Genomic DNA, 14,465 nt, shown 5'->3' with positions numbered 1-14,465 from the left:
CAAAACGTTATTTTACGTTTTTAAAACCTTCTATAATTCGTTATTAAGTCGTTATAAAAACGAATTTTTCTGACTTTCGATAACAATTTTGCCAGAAGCCGCTTCGCATTACAGGTTGTTATAACGTTACATTACGTTTTTAAAACCTTTCATAATTCTTTCTAAATCCGTTACGTGAACGTATTCTCCTGACTTTTTAATAACATTTTTCTTAGTGAACCCAAAAAATAATCACCAAATTTTTTTTATTTTTTTTTATTTATTATTTCACTCATCATTAAAATCAGAATTTTCTCAATCTGACGGGAACGGCACTGTTAGTGCTTCTGGCGAACTTCCATTGTTTGATGATGATTTATCTTTCGTTTTCTAAAAATATTTAAAATATGGTACTAAATGTTGAGATAAAAGAAAGGTAACAATTGGTAACATAAGAGCTAAGCGACCAATATATATATAAAAAAGCCACAATGAATAAATAGATAGAAACCTATAAAGGAATCGTTTCTAATTAAGGTGCTATTTTTTAATATATTGGCAAATTTGTAATTTACACGAGAATCGCCTTTTTAATTGATTAATGGGTAGTTTTCGTGATTTTAAAATTTAAAGCAAAAATAAAAATGAAATTTTTAGCGCTCGGAATTCAATTAACGTGGAACGTCATACGGATGTGTTAGCAGACGTAAAATATTTTGGATCACATATGTGTCCGGTTCTAGACAAAACATAATAACACTACGGCTCTCTTAAATTCTCTCTTATGGAGAAATACCTATAGAGAAATTCTCTTCTATGGTAAACGGCTTGTTGTTTTGTCTAGAGTCAGACAACATACCTGACCCAATATTTTTGTTTTAAGTTGGTTGCGTATTTTTTTAAAATTTTTTTGCGAGGTCGAAACTTGACATAAAAAGAAATGACGTGATAAACACTTCATGGTCCCGTGGTTTTTAAATACTCGTTTTTTAAATTTAACTGGTTGTAAATAAGTTTTAAATGTGAATTTATGTAGTTAAAAATACATACCTTATAATTTGAACCACCGGGCCTGTTTGGGGCATGTTTTAGCGTTTCTTTAATCTCATGCTCGATTAATTTTGTTTCGATTCTCGGATGAGCTTTCATTGCGGCCCCTGCAATGAAAAGAATTTATATTCAAAGCGCACAACTTAAGAATTTTCAAGTCAAAAGAATTATATAAAAAATAAAAACAGATTTAGGTCACTAATGAAAAATTAAAATAATACAAAAGAGACAATATAATAAGATAAACGGCGTGTCAAGAATATCAGCGGGGAGTAAGAGATAAGCAACTGAGTAACCTTGGTTTCCCACCAGTAGATTACATAGACTTTCTTTTAAATTTATCAACATTTAAAACCAAATAAATCGTTACTTACTTCTAACACACTGAAATATCGTGGTCTTGCAAAAAGGGAGTTTTCCTTTTCTACCTTTGAAATTGTATTTCGACTAAATCGAATAAGTTCCTATGGCTTCCATCGCGCGCCTAATGGTATCGCCGATTGAACTACCCTTCAACGGCAGTAAAAATCGTACCTAAAAATAACAAATATGCACACATTAAAATTGGATAAATTAACGACATTTAATAGCCTATTAATCATAAACAAATTTAAATTATTAATCATAAATTGGTTTAATATAACTAAACAAACCATATCACGGCGCTTAGCTGTCTGCCCGAGCTCAATATCGAAATTTAATAAGTCATCCATAGTTTTTAATGGCTGATCTAAAAAAATCAACGCTAGGTGCTTCTACTTCCTCATCTCTAGTATTTGACATTGAGGAGGTCTGCTTTATCATGTCTATTATCATTTCTTGATTTTTATATAGTAATATAGTAAAAATAAATGAACTAAACAGGTCAATAGGAGAAATTCGTCTACAACTTTTTATATATACATTAAAATAATAAAGTTTGCTGTAAAACACATTATTTAAAAATTACCCAATAGCTCGACAGAAGAACGCCTTTCTTTAGGGACGACCACGCTTGAACAAGATTCTGATAACGCTGAAAAAAAAATATGTGACTTTATAAAAATATCGTTAAAACAAGTGAACAAAATATAGCAATAAAACCATTAAATAGCAATAGGCAATCTTACAAAAACAGTGTCACCCAAACACAATTTAAAAAACAAGAGCTGCGCTAATACAAATTTGCGTAATTAGGAAACTTACTATCCTGTTGACTTGAACATATAATCGGCGATTTTTATGCCGCGGGTAATTCAAGTAGAGCTTCACTCGCACGTGATGACATTGGTTCATCCTCTAAAAGTATAAAAAAAGAATAATTTATTTAAATTTAATTTTAAATATTTTAAACTAGTTCTTACCATCATCTTCAACAATATAGTGGAAAGGTTTTTTTCTTTTTCTCTCTAAAGTGTCGTCACTTGATTCGACATTGGAAGTTTCCATAGCCCTGTTACACTTTACAATAGCTCTAGCAAAATCATCTAAAAAGAAGCCATATATAATTTTAAACAAATTTTGAATAACTATAACCAAACATGTACCTGCCCGAGCCAATATCCTGACATCGTAAAGTCCCCAGGTTGTTTTTTCCTCCCATTCTTGGCCAGTAACACTTAGGATTCAACTAAATTAAAAATTTGGCATTTTATGCTCTATTTGTTAGCCGTTAAATTGGTTCATAACTAAGTATAAGAGTTAATACTTACATCATCTTCATCAACAAGCCATTTGTGATGTACGACTTCTACGCTATGTTCATTTTTAAATTCAACAATAACAAACTGCATTTTTTAGTTACAAATTTTTTCTAAAAAGATAAATTTAATTAACTTCAATTTTACAATATGCAAATATCATGCAGAATAGCCATAAATACAATTTTATTACCGTGTTCATAACTAATTGCTCTGGACGGAAAATTATCGAAATGTAAAATTTTTACATGCGAGTTTTTTAATCTACTTTGATAAGCACCAAAAGACGATGAATTACACGGTAATAAAAACATAGGACACATATTTTTAAAAATACGACACACATATTTATTATTAGGCCTTTGTTCTATAATTTGCATGCACAAAAAATTCGATTTGCCGACGTTCATAATGTAAGCATTATTAGGTGTTGTAGTAAAAACTAATTTTACTGGGGTTTTGTTTTTTATTGAAATATTCATTTCCTTTAATCGTTTTACTAACTGAACAAGTGGATTTTTTCCAGATCGAATTAATTTTTTAAGAGTTTGCATGTAATTTTCAAAGTGAAATGCAGAACAGTTATCCAAGTTTCCAAAATATTTAGCCTCGTCAGCAAGGTGATTTAGTGAGTGAATGTTATAGACTAAAAATTCTTCCCCATACAAAGAACTGCATTCAGTAACAAAAGTAGTTAATAGATTTTGGGCTACATTGGCAAAACACCCAACAAGAGAAGAATTTACGAGAATGGCAATAGCTGAACTCAATTTTAAGAAGTTAATATAAAGAGTTTTTGGCAAAATGTTTTTTAATACAATTTTTCCAGTATAGAGTAAAAACTGACGTAATTCTGTGGCTTTCCACCTGTCAATTTCTTTAAGAGAACGTGGTTTTCTTACAAAGCAGTTTGGTATCGATGTTTTAATATAAAGAAGTCTTTTTGAAATTTCATTAATTTGAGTGCTACTTAACCGAACTTTGCGATCACCACGCATCCAACACAAAATTAGTTTTTTAGTGCAACCCAAACAAACCTGGTGCATATAGTCAATCGGAAAGTCCTTAACCATATCAACTGGCAATGTACAAAATGGGGATGTACCATGATGATGTGGAACGTTTGTTTGCATGCGAAAAGATTTATCAGTTCTTTTAACAAATCTTGATTGCGGATGAATAACGCGACGAGCCCAAATCCCCTTATCTGTGCACTTGTCACATCCATAATAACCGGAATAAAGTTTGGTTGCTTTTACCAATGATCGAGCCGGAGCATCACAAATAATACTATGAATTTTAACATTTACCAAATTATCATTAATGAGAATTCCATGTAATACCAAATCTTTTAGTTCAACAATGACAGTTTCTAAAAAATCCAAATTGTTTGGCTTGGAGCTACCATAGGCAACAGATACTGGGAAAACGGTTATACGTTTTTTATTCTTTATTGAGCAAAGAACAGGCCAAAAACATTTTTGAGAACTTTTGAATAAAGGAAGTCCATCAATATTAAAGGACAAATTAATGGAATTTTGAATGGAATGAGCGTTATTAAAAAGCATTTGTATTTGTTTTGTTAAACCAAAATGAAAAAATTCCATATCAGATTTTTCTTGAATTGATACAGACTTTAGGAAAGATAGTAAAGTTCGACAAGTTACCGGAAGATTAGGAAAACCACTTTTTTGAAGTAATTTTAACAAATGATCTGTAGCATTTTGTTTTATTTGAAACTGATTGACCCAGTTTTTTAGTTCAGTTTCAAATGCAGTGGCGGTATTAGATTTCAAATAACTTACGTTCTGTACGTTTAAATCATTTTTCAACATGTTAGAGGTAATAGGCAAATTAGTATTATTAGCATTTAAAGTAGTGTCCGATTTACTTTTATTTTCCGGCAATGGCACTATTGCGATTTCATTAGAGTCCGAATTAGACAAAATGGGAAATATATTTTGTTGCATTTTACATTTTTTTGCTTTATTTCTCTTATCGCGAATCCAAGAACGTTGGTAGAGCTTTCGCTTTTCAAGTTTGTCCATTGTCAGATTGTCAAGTTAAATGATTTGTTATATTATAAATGATTTGTTATATTACAAACACTTAAAAAAAAACGAGCACACAAGATAAAAAAAATTCAAAAACAATTTTAAACTTGAATACTGTCTGACTGTTAATAATTTAAAAAAAACATAGTTTTAATCAGACTTAAAACTTATAATACATAACTCAGACATTTAATCTTCTAACCGTTTAATCAGTTATTTTATTTATTAAACGTTTTTTAATTTACAAAAACTGCACAACTAAACAAGATACATAAAACTATTTTTTTAATATACGTTTAACGTTTAGTACACTTAGAATTACTTTAGGTGTTAGGTAACGCGGCTATAATAGCTCATCTTTTACTAACACCTGAACCACAATCTAAATAAGAACAGATTATATGGCCTAGCTAATTAACAAGCAACAAGCAGAAGTAAAAACAAAAATAAATGCGACTTTTATAAGAAAAACTGCGTTAATGAAAAACATTTGCTAAAAGCTAGTAATTTTAAAATCTATAAACTTTTCTCTGCGTCTTTTCAACTTTTTAAAATTCTTAAAGTCAGCGACTCCGAAACTCGCGCTAAATTTAAAATTAAATTTCACGCGCTTCAACTAGAGAAAAAGGCAAAAATGGAGTCAAACTGTCACGATCGAAATCAAAAATTGTACAAGACCCAATTACGTCACAGTATTTTTTATATTTTGTAGCGCAAAGTGTTTTAAAGTTATGTAATCTTTATTGTATTTTAGCCTTTTAAAAGAAGGACCGTAAATATATTTCTGCACCAATTGTTAAAAATTTTCTTTAAAAATAAATTATAATTTTTATAATTTAATATAAACGAATTTTTTAATATAACTTTTTATAACTTATTTTTTGTTTGTTTACTTTTTAATTAAAAATACAACTTGCTTTAAAAATTAAAGGTTTAATTCATAAAACAATGGACAAGCTTGATTTGGTTTTTAATCGGAGTTAAAACCACAATTTTAAACACTGTTTTGATTTAGCAATTTTTAATAAAACTTATCAATAAATGTAAAACACGTTATTAAAACCTTACAGTAATTCCAAAATATTGTGTTAACGCATTACGTTTAAAAAACGTAATATAAACGTTAATATTTTATAAAAAATGTTTAGATATATTATACCCAAAATATAACTTTTCTACAACATTTACTTTAACATTTATTTTTTACAACCAAACAAAAACGTTATTATAACGCCTGTAAAGTTATATATACGTTGAGTGTTAGCTGGGTTGAACGTTGAGTGTATTAATACTGTGAAAGAAAACGCACATTCCCTAGTATTATTATAGTATCAAAATAGTATTTCCATATACGCTGCTTTAAATTTTATTGTAAATTTAAAAGAAGAACTTATAGCTGGTTGCTTTATTTTCTATCCATTCAAAAGATTTATTTTAAATGTGTTTGGTTCAAGAATTTCCAAAGGATTGCTTCAAGCGTTTCGAAGCAATTAATGACTAACTAATAGGGTAATAAATACTGTTTTTTTGTTATAAAATAATAATTTTATTTCAGATTTATTCAGGTTAAAAGACTTAAATATTTTTTGCAATTTATTTGTCTCAATCCGTTGCTCTGCGCGAATATGTTATAAAAAATTATTCTAGATTCATTTACAAAATTCAAATTCACACCGAAAGCTTAACCAAACTTAGGTTTTTACCAAGGACCACAAATAGCTTTGTTTTAGGCATAACCTACGCTCAAGATTTCGACGTTAAACCAACAGTTGGAGCAAGTATAAATGGGAGGCCTCCCAGAGACATTGGGAGGCCAACCGCTTCTCCGTACGTGGATATTCATTGGTTTTATAAGTGCGTCTGATCGGCTTGTAGTGCCTTTAGGCCGATAGCTTTAATCGACTGTTCTCTTAATTTTGAATATCGGATCACCTACGCTATGGCAGCAACTGTTTTCCCCTGATTTATGCCTGAGTCTTTGCGCTTTAGTCTGTGGTTGTCTTTAGGTCACTCGCTAGGTTTTTTGGTAGATAGTTTGCTCTTGTTGTATGTATCACTTGGTTTGTTTGTTATAGACTAATTAAAGCCATTTGGTAATGCAGTTTGGTTTGTTTTTTTATAGGCTTATAGTTGGTTATGGAACTTGCAGACTAAATAGAACTAGTTGGTTATAGGGGATATAGCTTGACTTGTTGCATTTTACCAGTTAAAATTTTGTATGGTTTGCCTACTCCTTTAAAATGTTACGTTTGACATTTTTTATATTATGAGTTTGTTTAATTTGTAGTGTTTAATTTTTTAAACTAAATGTTGTATAGTAATTAAAATCAGTATAACGTTTGATTAGTATAACAATTGATGTTATTAATACAAGTTGTGCATTAAGAGGCTTAGTTATAAGAAACAACCGTTCAAAATAGATTTATAAATATATATGCAATTAAACAATCTAGCATAGCTCTCAACAGTATATAGTCTTGGATGGCAGATAAAAACTTCTGTTAGTCGTTGTGTATTTATACAAGGAAGTTTAATGCGCTTTACACAAGGCGCTTTTTAAGTAAGAAAATAGTAGTGATCAAAGCTGTTCACTGTCTGCACTAACTTTTGTTAATAGCGGTAATAATATTAACAACAGTTTTAGCAATAATATTAAAATGATTTGATTAAAATCCGTCCCAAGATATTTGTCCAAACATAACTTTAATAGTCATAATTAAGTCTTGTTGTAAAAAGGCAATAGTTTAAAATAAAGAGAAAAAGCGGATAAAATTTGGCAGTATATTGCTAAAGAAGAAGAAACATGTAGGAAATTTTCGTTTGATTTTGTTTTGAAGTATTGTTGTTTATTTTAAGTTAACAGTTTTATCAACTAGCAATCAAGTTAAATACTTTTACCTGATATAGTTTTAATCATAATTCTTGGTGCTGCTTTTGTTTAGAGATAAATTTATTTAATGTAAATATATAGGATAAATTTAAATTTTTATTTTATTTATAAAACCTTTTTCCTCGAACCCAAATTTCCATGCTAATATTTGGTTTGTTTTGGTTAACATTAGTAAAACATAACGCAACACAAATTGTTAAAAATTAGTAGCTTATTACCAGATGTAAAAAAACAACTTACGAAAACGCCCAATCTTTTTTTAATTTAAAAAAATCTATAAAATTTTCATTAAAAAAATTGAACTTAGTATTTTAAATATTTTGAGTTGATCGTTAATATTTCCGACATTTTCGAGTTTTTTCCCCGATATTCTGTTCGTTTAAACTCCTCCCAAGTAGCCGTGTTGCGTTAAACGATGATAGAAGAAGTGTGTGATTTATACACATGATCTATACAACTTTGTGACCCCGCCGATTCAGGTATACCCCCGTGTTACTTGAGGTAAAACCATAACTTTATCCTCCAAACACGCCACTTTAGTAATGCGCCAGCATTTTTGCCACGCGCTCTTATTTTGGACGTATCGTTTTTTTCGTCTTGAATGCTCGGCCACTATTAAAATTTCCTCTGGTCTTCTGGGCCTCCAAGTTATATCAACTCTTTGTAAAACGCGAAGCGGAGTAAACGCCGATTTCATTACAGTTTCAGGCAAAAGTTGGTTGTTTTGAAGAAATATACCTTAAAAATACAACAACAAAAATTTGAGTGTAAAGCTTAAACCCTATCTCTTCTCCAGCAATGTTTTAGTTTAAAAATTCCTTAACAAGATTTTATTTACCTTTAATTTTAAGTGAATTTCGAAAAGCGTATTTCGGAATTTTAGAAATAAGATTATTTTGCAAATAAACGAATTCGACATTTGGCGGAAGATATTCTGGAATGCTTGTCAATTTATTCTCGCTTAGATCTAATATCTGAAAAGCATTAAAAAAACAACATTAAGTTTAGCCTTTAATGAATTTAAAATATCAATAAATCAATAATTTGCAACTAAAATAAGGTTTCAGCTAAATAGAACGCACCACAATAAATTTGTTGTATCGAAACACGTTGGTCGGAATTCCTTCGTTGCCGAGGCGATTATTTGCGATCGTTAGATGGCGCAGAAGAGCAGCGCGTGCAATTGATCGAGGTGGTATTCTCGAAATGCGGTTATTAGAGAGAAAAACTGTAGTTGCGCGTCTAAAAATACGAAATTGTTGCGTAATTGTTTATTACTATTAGTATACGTTCTTAAGGCTTTGGGTTTTTACTAAATTGGAAACCCGCACTATTAAGTACGCTACTAGTGACCATGAAAATGTATCTTTATGTTTCTACTTTACCAAAAAATATTTTGTATACATGCGGTTATATATATATTTACCTTGGTAATCCAGGTACAGCCTTCAATTTATTCCCTCTAAAATCTAAATGTTCTAAACTTTTGACCTTTCTTAGCACACCACGTGATATACCACGGTTCGTGAGTTCGTTATAGCGAAGATCTAGTTCTCTTAACTTTGTGCTGTCATTGAACACGTTGCGTGAGATTTTGTTAATTTTGTTGTCCAGCAGAATAAGACTTTGCAATCTGTTAAAAATAGTTAACAGGTTAGTTTTTATTCTTTTTTGCAAAAATTCATTAAAAAAAATTAGGTTATTTTATTGTTAAATAACAAACTGTTACATTTTCTTACTTTTTTGGTAACTGGGAGGGGACCTCTGAGAGCTGGTTACCAAACATATGTAGAGTATGTAATTTGTTTAATTTTTTAAACGCTCCTTTCTCAATTCCTTCCGAGTCTATGTTGTTGTAGTGTAATAACAAATACTCAAGTTTCTGTAAAAAAATATATGAGTTTTTTTTAAGTTGTATTATTTTTTGTCATAAAAAATTAAATTTTATAAAACCTGAATAATGTATTAGAAAGTCAATTTTTCAATTTAGTGCACCGTAAAATTAAATGTTCTTGGTGAGTTACTAAGTTCCGGTAGTTTGCCGTTTGTATATAAAATTGTATACAATGTAAACAAATCAATCATATCTATACACAACGGCATTTTTTTGAAGTAAGGTCGACCACACGCATGCATTCTAGGTTAAAACATTAAATGTTATCGACGTGCGCAGTCTAACACGGTCAGATCGCTAGATGGGCTCGAAACATGTAATCATGGATGGCCAGCGATTAAAATAAGCCGAAAATTTGAAGTTTAGGGCAGGTGGGATAAAGGTAAAACTCGAAAATGAATTGGGAGACTTGAGTCGTAATCCAGTAATTGGAATTTTATCCCCATTTTGTTAACATGTGTATAAATTGAAATTCCTTAAATTTTTGTTCGTTGTGAAATGTCGAATTTATTTATGTAAACAGCAATTTTGTTATATTTATACCCAATAGTACGTCATGATAGGTGTGGCAATAATTTAGAAAACGTTAAAGATTGCTTGCAAATTCGATAAAAGTATGCAATTTGTCTACGAAAAATAAAAAAATTGTCCTTTTTTGATTTGTAAATTTTTTAATGTTTGAAAGTTAGTTATTTGATTTAATTTTTACAAAGTTTTTTTTATCTATGTTTTAAATCACCTGTAATTTAATAACCTTAAAATTTAGTGGATTCCATTTTAAAAAATTGGAATATAATTAAGTTGTTACTTACTCTTAATCGATTTAAGGCCGATCTTGAGATATTAGAAATTTTATTTCGTTCCAAATGCAACCTTTTGATTTTTGTCGGCAAATATTCGGGGATCTTTGTTAAATTGTTTTCGGAAAGATCAATAAACTCTAAGCTTAAAATGAAATTTTTGGGTAAAAATGTGTTGTTTTAGTAAAAAAATATTGCAGAAATAACTAGGTCAATCAACACCTAAGTTTTGAAGATGCAAAGAAAAGTTAGCCAGTTCTAAATTGCAGAAAATTTGAGGTCAAAGTAATATTTTCATGGTTAGTAGTTTCGAAATTTAACTGGTAATTAAATAATGTCAAAAGGCTGTAACCGCAAATAATCCATTACTAATCTCCGCTATTGAAGTTCATTTGTTTATTTACCCTCTTAGGCCAGAAAATGAATTTCGCTCAAACCCAGAATCGGAAAAACGGTTTTTCTTTAAAAAAAGGACCCGCACACTTCTCTTTCGACGAAATGCACCGCTCGGTATTTCTGCCATTCCGTTATTTTGCAAATAAATCTATTACGAAAATAAACGATGTTTCCAAATTTACAATAAAAAATGAAGCAAATTTTTTGAGAATGGACCCTTACAATTTCTGCTGAAGAGGGTAACGGGGGCAAACTTGAGATTTGATTGTCCGACAAAGTCATTTCTTCCAGAGTTGATAATCCGTCGAATGCGCGGGGTTGAAAACTGTCGCTTGTTAGTTGGTTGTTATGGAGATATAAGTGACGTAAGCGAGCCTTCAATGCCAAGGCGGAAGGGTCAATTCTTTTGATTTGGTTTCCTACAACAAAAAGCGTTGTTATTCATCAAAGTTCAAGGATTTGTTTTAAATGCCTTATTTTTAAATATTTTTTTATTTACAAGTTGAGTTTAAACAGTAAATTTAATAAACTAAGTATAGCCCGAAAGCCAATAAATTTATAACACTATACTTAATGTTTTTTTTATATGCAATGGCGAACAGCGTGGCTTTGGTGCGACTTAAACCAGAAACCTTTAGACTCGTCTGCTGCTCTAAACGGTATACCACACTACACGACTATTTTTAATAATATACATTAGTTTAAAATTTAACAATAAATTTAATTCTACCTGAAAGATGCAAAGTAACGAGCGAATCCGGCAAGTTCGGTGGTAATTTTTTTAGGTTATTGTCCGATAAAAACAAGTTTTGCAATTGCATCAGAGGTGCAAATGTACCTTCGGGAATCCCCTCATCCGAAAGCTGGTTGCCTGCTAGGTCCAAGGTTCGAATGAGAGGGCATTCATAAAAGCACTCCGAAGTCAGCCTTCTAATACTAATACATAATAAAATATTAGTTAAGCAAGAAGGGTAAAAATAATTAGATTGTGAGAATAACTTATTTTATTTTAAATTGATCTACTTAAACCGGCAGCGTGGTTTAATTGTAAGAACACTTACTACACCATACATGAGGTCGTGGGTTCAATCCCCACTGCTCTTATGCTGTTGGGCCCTTGAGTAAGGCGCTATAAACGGTACGAACTTTTGCTGAGTCAGCACTTAATCAGCAGCATAATTATCGGGAAATTATAATCTACAATATCCTAAACTGTCACAGGCAAAGTTGTAGCAACTGATGTTACTCTATGTTAAAGTCGGCATTTGACTTTCCCACATCGAGGATAAAGATATATACACAAAAATATTAAAATTATATTTAACTTTTATTCAGTTTAAATTACATTACTTAAATGGGCAGAAATATTACTTAGTCATTTAACGAAGTTTTTAGTTTAAGTTGAACAAAGACACGTACTGGTTTAGATTGAGTCTTAAAGTGATGGTGGATTTAGCGATGTTGTAGGGCACGATAAACAAATTCGATTTACTGCAGTCTACTCTTTCAGATGAAAAACAATGACATTGTTCGGGGCAATCGTCGATGTTTAATATCGGCAAGATATCTTTAATTAAATTTAAATAAATAACTTTATTGTTGAAAATTAAAATTAAAATTTTTTTCTTAAAAAAATCAAAACATTAAAAATTTGAATATATAATAAAATAGAAACGCTGAAATCAAAAATTTAAATTTTTAACTAAAAAATTTAAATTCTTGTTAAAACATGTATATACTTCGATTCAGATTTTTTGTTGCAAAAATACAAACAAAAATAAAATAATAAAATGAAGTTTATTCATTTTACTAAAAAAAAATCAAAAAAAAATTGGAAAATAAAGATGTGTGTGTACAAGACTACATTAAATGTGTTTCGTGCTTTAGGGGCTTACCCACCCAATAAAGGATCCTGCGACTTCCTAGAGCAATTATTGACTACGAAAAATATATTTTTTAAAATCTTTAAATAACACAAAAAAATAAAACTTTTTCTTTAAATAATTTTTTTTTTACTCCTTTTCTCCTTCGATAGATTATTTTAAGAATTGTAAGTTACATAGTTACCTAGTTCGTCTATATCAAGTTTTCCCATCGCGAATGGATTCATCGATTGTCCATCATTTATTTTAATCATCAAAGCAAATAGAGCAATCAAAAGATTCATCATCTTTGGCGGGAAAGTAAACTTATCTTCCACCCAAAATATTGTAAATTAAAATTAATTATGAGCGGAACAGTTAAAATACATAGCTACGTGTTTGCTAAATTCTAAAAAACATTAATAATAATAATAAATTATTGTTTCGAAACTTTTAAAAGTATTAAAAAACTCTTTGACGAAAATATGTTTGATTTTAAGTAATTTAGGCGCACCCAAATATTTATGTAAGTTTTGATTAAATGTTGAGATTATTTTATGATAATAATAATTCTCCTAAATTTATGCAAACTTTTTAATCAAAATTCTCTGAAATTAGTTTAAATTGCAAATAAAGATTTGATTTGTAATAAAATGCTTTAATTTTTTTTATGCTTTCGACCGAAAATTGTATGTCACATATTTGTATGTAGTTGTTTAAAAAGCCTCGCCTACGCAAAATAAGTAGTAAAAATTGACTTCATTTTTTTATATGTTATTGCACCTCGCGTTTAAAATAATTTCAATATGTGGCCAATTAATAAATTTATTGCTGCTCGTAAAAACAATAAAATTTAATAACATTCCTCATTAAAATAAACGACCATACCATCTTTAAAAATTTTAAAAATTTATCAGCAATAACATTATAAAAAAATTTTTTGTCATAACCTCTAATAATTGGTTAGTGTAAACATCAAAAATTTATCATAATTTTGAAAGCATATACATTGCCCATAACAAACTTGATTTCAACAAAACGGGTTGCGGGTTTTTATTTTAAAAGCATCCTATACTTAACTTGTTGTGTTAGATTAGCTATCTTAAATGACTGTGGTTTCAAAGCTATGATTACAGCAAACGTGGGCATGTGAAAAATAAACTTTGTGTGATTTTCGACAAAACCAACGTTTACAACTCACCTTTACACATAATAAAATTTTGAAAATATTTTCCGACTTATAATATTTTTTATTTGAATTTTAAAATTAAGTATTTCCAAGTTCATAAACTAAACAATTCCTTTCACTAGCAGAGGGTTGAATTTTTTGAATAGCTCATGTAGTGCGAGTGTTTACTTAACAAAGTTCCGTCTAAAAGGTAGCACTTTTTAAAAGATTTTAAATCCATTTCCGCAAATAAACTGCAACTATTTTAACATCAAATAAATTTTCATGCGCAAAACATAAAATATTAAAAACTGTTAGTGCACAAGATCTGCCATGCCTACTATACAACGTTCAAACACAATCATATTGACTGTGTAGTGTACCTGGTGTTTACGATACTGTACTTTGAGTGCGTTTTTCACAGTTTCACCTGACCCCAAAACACGTTTTAGGTACAAGATTTTATTACATTTACACGACCTCGGCTTTGTGCTACACAATGTGAATATTGTATAACGTTTTGTTGTCATGCACAATGACTAGCCACAATAAATAAACCACCTGAAACATCATCTTTACGCATAATGCACGCAATCCGTAATGCCTTTAAGTTAAATTGCCCGTATTGGACAACTTTTGTATGTCATCATATCAAAGATATTAGCTTTTTTAAACGGATCAAAAATTGTCGGA

General features: G+C 30.1%; 2 protein-coding genes across 4 annotated transcripts; both read right to left on the bottom strand.

Annotated features, from left to right (window-relative positions):
* Positions 1-294: 294 nt before the first annotated feature.
* Positions 295-4,756, bottom strand: LOC145745240 (uncharacterized). The gene is made up of 5 exons (XM_082563250.1): positions 3,109-4,756; positions 2,373-2,495; positions 1,979-2,044; positions 1,030-1,136; positions 295-369 (listed from the first exon to the last, which is right to left on the bottom strand). The coding sequence occupies exons 1-5, from the start codon at positions 4,754-4,756 to the stop codon at positions 295-297; spliced, it is 2,019 nt and encodes a 672-aa protein (XP_082419376.1).
* A 2,799-nt stretch (positions 4,757-7,555) lies between these two features.
* On the bottom strand, positions 7,556-13,890 carry LOC145745494 (podocan-like protein 1). Of its 3 annotated transcripts, XM_082563587.1 has the most exons (13): positions 13,806-13,890; positions 12,810-12,935; positions 12,642-12,680; positions 12,162-12,309; positions 11,473-11,678; positions 10,965-11,161; positions 10,751-10,890; positions 10,359-10,491; positions 9,392-9,534; positions 9,079-9,285; positions 8,735-8,894; positions 8,491-8,626; positions 7,556-8,390 (listed from the first exon to the last, which is right to left on the bottom strand). In XM_082563587.1, exons 1-13 carry the CDS (start codon positions 13,813-13,815, stop codon positions 8,128-8,130), a joined length of 1,908 nt encoding a protein of 635 aa, XP_082419713.1. In that variant the 5' UTR covers positions 13,816-13,890; the 3' UTR covers positions 7,556-8,127. The 3 variants fall into 3 exon arrangements, with proteins under 3 accessions (XP_082419713.1, XP_082419714.1, XP_082419715.1); XM_082563588.1 differs by lacking the exon at positions 12,642-12,680 and having other exon boundaries at positions 7,557-8,390; XM_082563589.1 differs by lacking the exons at positions 12,642-12,680; positions 13,806-13,890 and having other exon boundaries at positions 7,558-8,390; positions 12,810-13,007.
* Between the last annotated feature and the right edge of the window lie 575 nt (positions 13,891-14,465).

This window comes from Corella eumyota, chromosome 3, assembly GCF_963082875.1.
Source record: "Corella eumyota chromosome 3, kaCorEumy4.1, whole genome shotgun sequence".
Taxonomy (NCBI): domain Eukaryota; kingdom Metazoa; phylum Chordata; class Ascidiacea; order Phlebobranchia; family Corellidae; genus Corella; species Corella eumyota.
This window is presented reverse-complemented; position numbering and strand designations above follow the sequence as displayed.

Bases quoted from the DNA above. Each gene is read 5' to 3' on its own strand.
- LOC145745240 (XM_082563250.1), bottom strand. From the start codon at position 4,756: ATGGACAAACTTGAAAAGCGAAAGCTCTACCAACGTTCTTGGATTCGC. The intron at 1,137-1,978 runs GTAATTTTTAAA...TTTTCATTGCAG, and splicing joins TTCTTCTGTCGAGCTATTGG to GGGCCGCAATGAAAGCTCAT. The intron at 370-1,029 runs GTATGTATTTTT...AAATATTTTTAG, and splicing joins CCGGTGGTTCAAATTATAAG to AAAACGAAAGATAAATCATC.
- LOC145745494 (XM_082563587.1), bottom strand. The intron at 12,681-12,809 runs GTAACTATGTAA...TATTTTTCGTAG, and splicing joins ACTTGATATAGACGAACTAG to TCAATAATTGCTCTAGGAAG. The intron at 8,627-8,734 runs GTGCGTTCTATT...AATGCTTTTCAG, and splicing joins GATACAACAAATTTATTGTG to ATATTAGATCTAAGCGAGAA.